This window comes from Limulus polyphemus, unplaced genomic scaffold (genome assembly GCF_000517525.1).
Source record: "Limulus polyphemus unplaced genomic scaffold, Limulus_polyphemus-2.1.2 Scaffold4745, whole genome shotgun sequence".
Classification (NCBI taxonomy): domain Eukaryota; kingdom Metazoa; phylum Arthropoda; class Merostomata; order Xiphosura; family Limulidae; genus Limulus; species Limulus polyphemus.
This window is the reverse complement of record NW_013670355.1, coordinates 43,666-53,801: the sequence shown is the minus strand read 5'-3', so window position 1 is coordinate 53,801 and position 10,136 is coordinate 43,666. Positions and strand designations below refer to the sequence as shown.

Sequence of the window (10,136 nt, the reverse complement as noted above, 5' to 3'; positions counted from 1 at the left end):
GGTAACAATCCTATTCAATAACAACTGTTATTGTCAGTTACCCTAACGATGAGATGAGCTCTAGGTAACAATCCTATTCAATAACAACTGTTATTGTCAGTTACCCTAACGATGAGATGAGCTCTAGGTAACAATCCTATTCAATAACAACTGTTAGTGTCAGTTACCCTCACGATGAGATGAGCTCTAGGTAACAATCCTATTCAATAACAACTGTTATTGTCAGTAACCCTAACGATGTGATGAGCTCTAGGTAACAATCCCATTCCAGGGTAACTGACAATAACAGTTGTTATTCTCATCTCATCGTTTGGGATTGTTACCTAGAGATTCAATAACAACTGTTATTGTCAGTTACCCTAACGATGAGATGAGCTCTAGGTAACAATCCTATTCAATAACAACTGTTATTGTCAGTTACCCTAACGATGTGATGAGCTCTAGGTAACAATCCCATTCAATAGCAACTGTTATTGTCAGTTACCCTAACGATGAGATGAGCTGTAGGTAACAATCCCAAAAGTTGCGCCAAAAGACATTGATGTCTCAGGTAGAGACTGTTTATGTCACAGGGGGTAGAAGAGAGTTTCTCTACCGATGAAATTGAGTTGAATGGACGGCAACTGCTTGTTGTAGAAATACAAGTGTAGAGGACGACGTTTCGAAAGTCTTCCGCCTTTCGTCTTTAGGTCTTTAGACGGAAGACTTTAGAAACGTCGTCCTCTACACTTGTGCTTCTACAACAAGCAGTTGCCGTCCATTTAACTAAATTTCATCATGAATACTCTGCCTAAACAACCTACCAAAGAAGTACCTTTACTGAGGTTATCAGTAGTATTATGGCTGTATATAGTCCTATTGATCCCCATCTTTTTACGTTTCCTAGTTACAACATACGACACATCATATGGCGCTTTCTTTTCCAGCAGTCGCATTCCTTCCCATGGTTACCATTTTCAACTTACTAATGCAGAGGAGGTCGATATCCTGACAGTAGAGTTGTGCTGGTTTTGGTAAAGAGGCTTCTCCTGCAAGCTTGTCAGCTTCCTCGATTAGTTTTATCCCTGCACAACCTGGCGCATTCATTGCAGTTGCTTTGATTCTCCCATCCATTTCGCGACCAAATCTCTCAATTTTTACGTCGTAACGCCTGCTAGTTAGCATCAAATATTACACTGGTGACACTGTCATTTCGAGTTTCATTATTTGAAGAAAGTATGAATACTCCACGAACCTTTTGCATAATGTTGTTGTTTCATGAGACGATGAATGCCAATCTCGCTCCCTGAGGTATAGGAACATTTTGAGTCTGTGATGACAGGCTTAATTTTCATCATGATTTTTAAATATGTAGTGGTAGGCTTTTATCTTCTTCGCCCTTCGCTCAGTCTCTGCATTTCTGTTTAGTCTGATTTCTACAGATCCCAATGGCGCCAGATGTTATTTTCACATGGGAAAGTCTGAAATCTAGTGGCTGTATGGCTACTTTTCACCAATTACTGTCCCCTGAGGCACCTTTTAGGCAATCTCCTGTTCGTTCGGTGCCTGCGCGGTTATTGTGGTGCCGTAATGTTACAATTGAAAAGGACAGTGACTCAATATGAAATACATGATCTTCACACTTCAAGGTCTTAGTGAAGATTGCTTGTAAGCGCTGTTGATGCTCGTGATGGGTAATAGGGTCTCGATGGAGGTGAGTGGACGAAGTACCTCCCGTGACCATTCTTAAACAGGTGTTTTGTATCTTTTCTATCTTATCTAGCTGCGTAGCACTCATACTAAATTATCAGTAGTGCCCTGATACTAGTGAACTGTACAGTCACACAAACGTTGGTAAACATACGTATATGTTTATCACAACCCAAAATAAGTAAGGAATATTTAAAATACTGGATAAATCGTTTTGTTTAGTATTTTAAATTCAGGCCCAGTTTGTGTGTATGAATAATTATTATTTTATTAAGTATATTGGAAGTTGGTGAGGACCACATCGAGTGTTCATCGCACAGGCTACAGTAACAAAGTTTTAATATACTGGATAATTTATTCTGTTAAAATCATTTCACTTGCTTTGTAAGCATTCAATGATTGTATATTTCGTTAGACGAAACTTTAAAATGTTCATAAACAATAAATTTATACTTCAACGTGAAGAAAGATTCCTCATATTTCTGTTGTATTTTGCAATGTTTTAAATATAAAAGAACTGGTGTATTTGCTTTAATAAAATAGGTAAAAGTCTGATACGTTTGTGCAAGGAAAATACATTTAAAATTACGTCAAATTTTCAATTATTTGGCCAACTGAGTAAAATTTTAATTCAGTTAATGCTACTGATATACTTTTAATCTGTAAAATTGAAACAGTACGATATATTATATTCAGCAGAATGACTTGAAATATTAAGAAAAAAAAGATTATTAATTTGCTCGAATAAGTTTACATTTTGAGTGTAAAAGAGTATTTTAAAATATAGTTATTATTATATTAGGCCAAGAAATGGTTTGTTTATATGGGCTGGATAATATTGTATTTTAAACCTAAGAAAGGATACTCTAACATAAAATGATGTCTCAGTTTTGGTTTACAGATTATCCACGATTGCAGTTGAAAGTAGAACTAGATAACTGTCAGTTTTCCAACAATAAAAATAGAACACTCCAATATTCATCTTGTCCTTGTTTCAATAAACGTTTCTCCAACAATAAAAATAGAACACTCCAATATTAATCTTGCCCTTGTTGTTTCAATAAACGTTTCTCCAACAATAACAATAGAACACTCCAATATTAATCTTGCCCTTGTTGTTTCAATAAACGTTTCTCCAACAATAAAAATAGAACACTCCAATATTAATCTTGCCCTTGTTGTTTGAATCCTCGCCCTTTTTGTTTCAATAAACGTTTCTCCAACAATAAAAATAGAACACTCCAATATTAATCTCGCTCTTGTTGTTTCAATAAACGTTTCTCCAACAATGAAAATAGAACACTCCAATATTAATCTCGCTCTTGTTGTTTCAATAAACGTTTGGACCAATTTTCGTGACTTAGCCAAGGTTAGATAAGACAAGAATGCAACCAACCACCCAAGTCTGATTTAGAAAGCGAACAAGTTGCTTTTAATACACAAGTTTTATTTATTGATTTTTCACACCACACGTGTATTTTCCTCGAAGTATCGCAACATAAGACTTCATTTCCTATTCTAGTTTTAATAGCTTCCTGGTTAATGTTAACAACTCGTTTTATAAAGTCACTGCCCCACCCAGTGGCACAGCAGTATATCTTCGGACTTATAACGCTAGAAACCGGGTTTCGATACCCGTGGTGGGCAGAGCACAGATAGCCCATTGTTCAGCTTTATGTTTAATTACAAACAAATAAACAAATATAAAGTTACTGATCATCAGTGTATTTTCAGATTATTCTGTTTTATGGAACTAAAGTTACCTTAGATAGAGTATTTAAGTAATTCTAATATGAATAATACTGTAATATTTTTTTTTTAAATTACACTAGCCAAAAACCTAAAATTATCCAAACATTATATAAGCAAACACGTAGCATAAGAAGCAGAGTCGGTTATTACGATGGAAGACAAAGTTAGACTGTTGATAACAAAACGTTATCTCAGTGGCGATGTGGCCCCCAGTGGCACAGCGGTATGTCTGCGGACTTACAACGCTCAAAACCGGGTTTCGATACCCGTGGTGGGCAGAGCACAGATAATCCATTGTTTAGCCTTGTGCTTAACTACAAACAAATAAACAGTGGCGATGTTGTTACTTATTGCTGCTTTTACTTAAGCACATAAAGACAGAACAGTACGAATAACAGCACTTACTATTTGGATGATTCGAATAAACCCCAGGGGCTCTTTCAAAACACGAAAATGGAGTTCCATATGTGCGACTTAGCCGAGCAGCAGTCCAGACGAGTTGGAAGGAAACTTCGAAGCTACTGGTTTCTGAGGTAGAAATATATGTTGAAACCCTTCACGTAGAGAAACGCTCTGAATTAGAAAAAAAACAAAAAAAACGTTAGGAGTCAACCTAATAAAGTATAAAATTCGCACCTACCTACAGACACATATATATATAGAACGATAAAAGTTGGACCTGTTGAAAGCGCTCGGGTCATAGGGTTTTCATCGTTATAAATTAAGACTTATTGAACCTACGTGTTTTTCTGACATCATTTACATCTAATTATGTTACTTGTTTATATAGCTCTTTAAATAAGCCTACGCCCCCTGGTGGCTTAGCGGTAAGCTTGAGAACTTATAACATTAAAATTTGATTCAATCTCTACTTGGCAGAGTACTGATTGCCCACTGTGCAGCTCCGCGCTTAAAATAAACTAAATAACTTAAACTTTATTTTAGATTATTAAGATATTAAAATTCCACAACCTACTTCTCGCAATACCTTATACTTAGGTCATTTGCACTGTGTCTGCGTACATAGCCTTTGTACTGACGTTTTGTACTTTTCTATTTTCTGCACCTACGTAACAGTTGTGAGCCATGGATCAAAGCAAGGATGAGTGATCTCATATGTTTTAGCTAAACGAAAGCAAACATCTATGAAACATGACATTCGTACCAGTTAATATGAACACATGTAATTTATAAAACTTTAAAACTAGAAACAAAAACCGATGTACAGAAAATATTCTTGAAAATCTTACTAAACATCAAAGCTGGTTGATCTTATCACGTGAAAAAATTTATCTGTAAAGGGAAGCGCAAATGACGATAAAATTAAATGGGAAATCTTAGCCTTGTTCCTATAGAATTTAGGGAGTGAGTAGATGGAAAATACCTATATTAAATACACTTATTCCCATAGAACTTAAGGGAGTGAGTAGATGGAAAATACCTATATTAAATACACTTAAAAGTGTATTTAATATAGGTATTTTCCATCTACTCACTCCCTAAGTTCTATGGGAACAAGTGTGTTTAATATAGGTATTTTCCATCTACTCACTCCCTAAGTTCTATGGGAAAGAGGAGTTAGGTTGAAAAGCCGTCTAATGGACACTATATTTTGAATGTCTTATGGAAGAAAAACAGAGAAATCAGCCTGAGAACTTTCGAAGTATATCAGCAGGAAAATTTTCAACTAGTGTCAGGTCCGACGTTGTGAAAAGGTTTACGGAGTTACAACGCTAAAATCCAGGGTTCGAGTTCCCGCGGTGGACACAGTAGATAACTCAATGCGGCTTTGCTCTAAAACGAAACAAGCAAAACTGTATGAATTCTCTTATAAGAAATACTCAATGTAGGTCCGTTTTCATCCTCCGTAGTATTTCTTTCATTTTCGGGCCTCAGGATCTTACTGTCTAATGCTAAGCTATCATTACAGTTTTAATTGTGACTCATGTTGTCTTCATGGGATGGATTATGTGTTTAGTTTCCAAGGTCCCTTCCAGATTTAGATAATCTGCCCTTTTATTGGATTTTCTGTTCTTACTCTATTGGCTGTCCAGATAATTTGGTCGATTATCCGACCTTCTGAGACAAGTAGTACAGGGTTACAAGTCATTAATAGTAGGCTTAAAAACCTGACCTGACACTAATAACAAACGTCACGAAAAGGTAAAAATCACAAGTCAACATTGAGGTGGAGGAAGTGTTTGATAAAAGATGTAACAAATCCAGTTTTGTTGAGACGAAGCAGTAAGTTTGTAATTGCTATTGAATCTCAAATTTCTTGAGCCTTGAGTTTTGTCTATGATTTTAAAATGTTCTTTCTTTGCATAAACATTACCCCCCTCCCCCAAAGGCTTAACGATAAGCTTGAGGAATTATAACGCTAAAACTGAGATTCGATACCCCCATGTGCTTTGTCGAATGTTGTCATCTTGCTTTTTTTCGTCAACGTCGTCATCGGCCATTGTCTCCTCTCTGCCTCCTGAACTTCCAGACATTTCTCAAATCAACTTCAAGACATTATATCCGCCTAATTAATAGTTCTGACCCATCTCCGAAACTTTATTAACCCCATGAACTCAGCAAGAACTTTTTCGTGTGCGGGGCGAGGGGGATATTAATATCCCTGAATATTCCAGTTTAGGAAAGTTTTCTTTCCTTTAAAACTAAATCCCTGCCACGGTTTTTTTTTGTTGTTTTTTTTCGATACCCGCGATCGGCAAAGCGCATATAGCCCATTATGTAGCTTTGCTTTTAATAAAAACATCAAAAAATATGCTTAATAATGCTGAATTTTATAATTGATCTTATAAAGCAGTGTTCCTTTATGGGCGTGTCTCAAGAGCGGACAGCGCTTCAAATGTAGGTGGACTAACATTAAACACAGTTGTGTTAATTCATCGCTAATGATGATTGTAGGGCTGGCGCGATGTAAGTTGCAGTGTATTATATTAGTCGTAATCTCGTTTCAAAAAACAGATAATTCTGTTAGAATCCTGTTATTAATTGTATGAAAATATGCTTTCTTGGTTGTGGATTTCACCTCAGATAGAAGAACTGACTGAAATCAAAATTGTCTCGTTTTCATAGATTTCTAACAAAGTCAAATAATGCATTGTTAACATGTTTTGTTAGGTTTTGTAATTTTAAACTATTAAAACGTGCTTTAGAAAATTAAACGACGGTAGATACGTCCAAAGTATGCTGGAAAACTTCCAACAAAAATGAGATGGGGTGGTTACAAACAAAACTTTAATGATATTTGGTAGTTTCGGCCCGACTGGCACCTCGCGCATCACATGAGATAAACGGTCAAGTCAGCCATCCATAATTTTAAACTTCTGAACAGAAAGAGCATAGCCAGCTAGCACCATCCGCCGCCTGTACGACTACACTTAACCGAATTGCTGGATTGATTTTCGTATAACACAATCAGAACCGAAAGCGTGAAACGTGACCCTCGAGATATCGTGACTTCGAACCTTGGACGTTCCGATTTACAGTCAAGCACTCTAACTCGAACATGGTGATTGAAAATAAGATAAAATATTTATTTTAAACTTCTTAAATAATACTAAACAAACAACTAAGCAAGAGAAACAACAAAAGAAATAATAATCGCCAGTTCATGTCTTGTTCATATATTATAACACTTCAAATCTGTTTCTGTTAAATAAACACGTGAAAGGAAATCAAATAGAGGATTATTACTCGTTCTGTTTGATAAACAAAAGATACCATTGTTGCATATCATGATAAACAGAAGAAACCGTTGTTGCATATCATGATAAACAGAAGAAACTATTGTTGCATATCATCATAATCAGAAGATATCATTGTTGCATATCATGATAAACAGAAGAAACCGTTGTTGCATATCATGATAAACAGATGATATCATTGTTGCATATCATACATTTAATTTTCGGTTTCCTACACATTCGTTTTGTTTGATAAACAGAAGATACCATTGTTGCATATCATGATAAACAGAAGATACCACTGTTGCATATCATACATTTAATATTCGGTTTTCTTCACGTACTAGAATTATTTTATTTTCATTTTGATGCATAATCCTTTCTAACTTAGAAGTTATTTCATCTTTAAACTGATTTGTTATTGTAATATGTGTGTATGAATAATTATTTTAGTAATTGTGTATTTTGCTTGATTAAATGAATGGTTATGTTTATAACCAAGTGTATTTTTGTTAACATGGTAGTTGTACATGACACTATTTATATTATGTTTATAACCAAGTGTTTTTTTTTTGTTAACATGGTAGTTGTACATGACACTATTTATATTATGTTTGTTCACGTGGATAGTTCTGGTTGTAAGTGTCCTTACGTTCTGGTATTTTCACGTAATAATCTCTATCTACATCTAGTTTTAATACACATATATATTCTAATTTGATTGATTTACTGTTAACGAATGTTGTTCTTCCTGTAATTATTTCGGTTTAATTAAGATTCTGTTTGTTGTAAAGCAAAAAAAATATATAAAAAAATTGCATTTCTAGTGGTTGCATGCGCCACTCCGAAACGTCCATGTTAGTTTTCTTTAGGTTCAAAACAACACGTATTGACATATATGCTTGCTGTCGGCATTTATCCAATACGTAAAGAGTGTTGTTTGACTAAATTAAATGTCTTAAAATTAAAAAGAAATATCTTTAAAAAACGAAAATACGATATACATATCTATCTATATATATATATGTTATCAATACAGTATTCAGTTTTAGACAATCTGTAATTGAGTTGGTGTTATTATTAACAATAAATATATAAAAAAGAAAATGAAAAGTCAACATTTTTGTAAAGATGTGTAAGTATTTTCAGTATGAAACGTTAAAAAGAAGGTGGCCAAGTTCAAGCATTTGTTTAGAATTAAGCACAAAGCTACATAATTAGCTATCTGTGCTCTGCCCACCACGGGTATCGAAACACAGTTTCTAGCATTATAAGTCCGCAGACATGCCTCTGTGCCACTGGGAGGCAAGTGTAAATAGGTGTTTTGTTGTTGTTTTAAATGTGCTTTGAGACTTAGTACACTTGGCATTTCAATCTGATATCAAAACTCTAATGTATTTTTGCTTTTGTCTGTTTTGTAACTTGGGCTCTCTTACTTTTTCTTTTTTTACATATCATGTTTTATGTTTACTCCTTACTTGCGTGTAAACTTAATCAGAAACTGACAGTTACCCGTCATCCTTAGTGAGCGATCACGCACGTGCTTCAGGTATTGTATGGCATGTGTAGTGTGGGATTTAAGGTAGTTGAAAGCGTTTTATTTAATTAAATATAATAAACTTAACGACCTTGAACCTGATGATAACAAAACAAAGACGGGTTTCTACTTCCAACCATTAGTTATCTAATGCAAACAACAATTTGAGTGTTTTCATATTTGGAACGAGGTGTTGGTCAGTTGAAAAACAGTGAGAAGCGCGCTATGTTTTTTTAATAACTTTAGCATATTTGACTCCAGAAGTACGAAACTTGCAGGATGTGTTCTTGATGTAGTTTGTTTTGTTTTGAATTTCGCGCAAAGCTACACGAAGGTTATATGCGCTAAATTAGCAGGGAACGTAGCTAGTCAACACCATCAAGCGCTAACTTTTGGACTACTCTTTTACCAACGAATAGTGGGATTGACCATACATTATTACATCCTCACGGAACAAATAGCGAGCACGTTCGGTGAAGAGGATCTATACTAGCGATCCGTAGATTGCGAGTCGAGCGTTCTAACCATCAGGCCGTTCTTGATCTAATTAATTATATTTGTCATAATACATTATGTTAGACATATTGTATTTTTAACACTACATTACTAAACTCGTTACGTACGGATTTTCAAGAATTAAGAGAATGAATTATAATAATAATATTTAAAAAGTATAGCAGAATTTACACGATGTTTTACGACCAGCATAATTAAGTATATCATGCATAAAAGGCGTCCACACCATAACAGTTGTTATGTGTTATGGTTAGATAATTCTGAACAGTTATTATGTGTTATGATTAGATAATTCTGAACAGTTGTTATGTGTTATGGTTAGATAATTCTGAACAGTTGTTATGTGTTATGGTTAGATAATTCTGAACAGTTATTATGTGTTATGGTTAGATAATTATGAACAGTTGTTATGTGTTATGGTTAGATAATTCTGAACAGTTATTATGTGTTATGGTTAGATAATTATGACAAACAGAAGAAGAAGAAGTATTCATAAAGTATTTTTTAATTAGACGTTATTAACAAATTCAAATTCCAGTAACTGCTGTCAGTGTAAATAAGAGTCCGCGATTGTGGTGTTTTTTCATTGCTTTTCGTTGTCTTATTTTCATGGCTTCTGATACTATACTTTTCTAACTTTTTTTTTATATTAAACTTGGCTCTTGATTCTACTTAAATAACATTCAACTTTTAATGGTTGGAGACGGCTTGAATGGGTAATGAAGAAAAACTTTAATATAAGTTTAACATAACAGCAAATGTACAACGTTTCGACAAGGGTTTGGGAACTGATAATGACAAAACATTTTCGTAACGTTGTACATTTGCTGTTATGTTAAACTTATATTAAAGTTTTTCTTCATTACCCATTCAAGCTGTCTCCAAGCATTATTAGTCTCAAAGTGGGTTCCTCGTCATCGAATTTACATTCAACTTGAAATACT

General features: G+C 34.6%; 1 protein-coding gene across 1 annotated transcript in view; it reads right to left on the bottom strand.

Annotated features, from left to right (window-relative positions):
• The window catches only part of LOC106471629 (synaptophysin-like), a 30,658-nt gene that overhangs the window by 15,825 nt on the left and 4,697 nt on the right, over positions 1 to 10,136 (bottom strand). The window contains exon 2 of the mRNA XM_013932241.2: positions 3,847 to 4,014. Within this exon, the coding sequence (XP_013787695.1) occupies positions 3,847 to 3,906 (60 nt within the window). The 5' untranslated portion in view covers positions 3,907 to 4,014. The remainder of the gene's footprint in view (positions 1 to 3,846; positions 4,015 to 10,136) is intronic.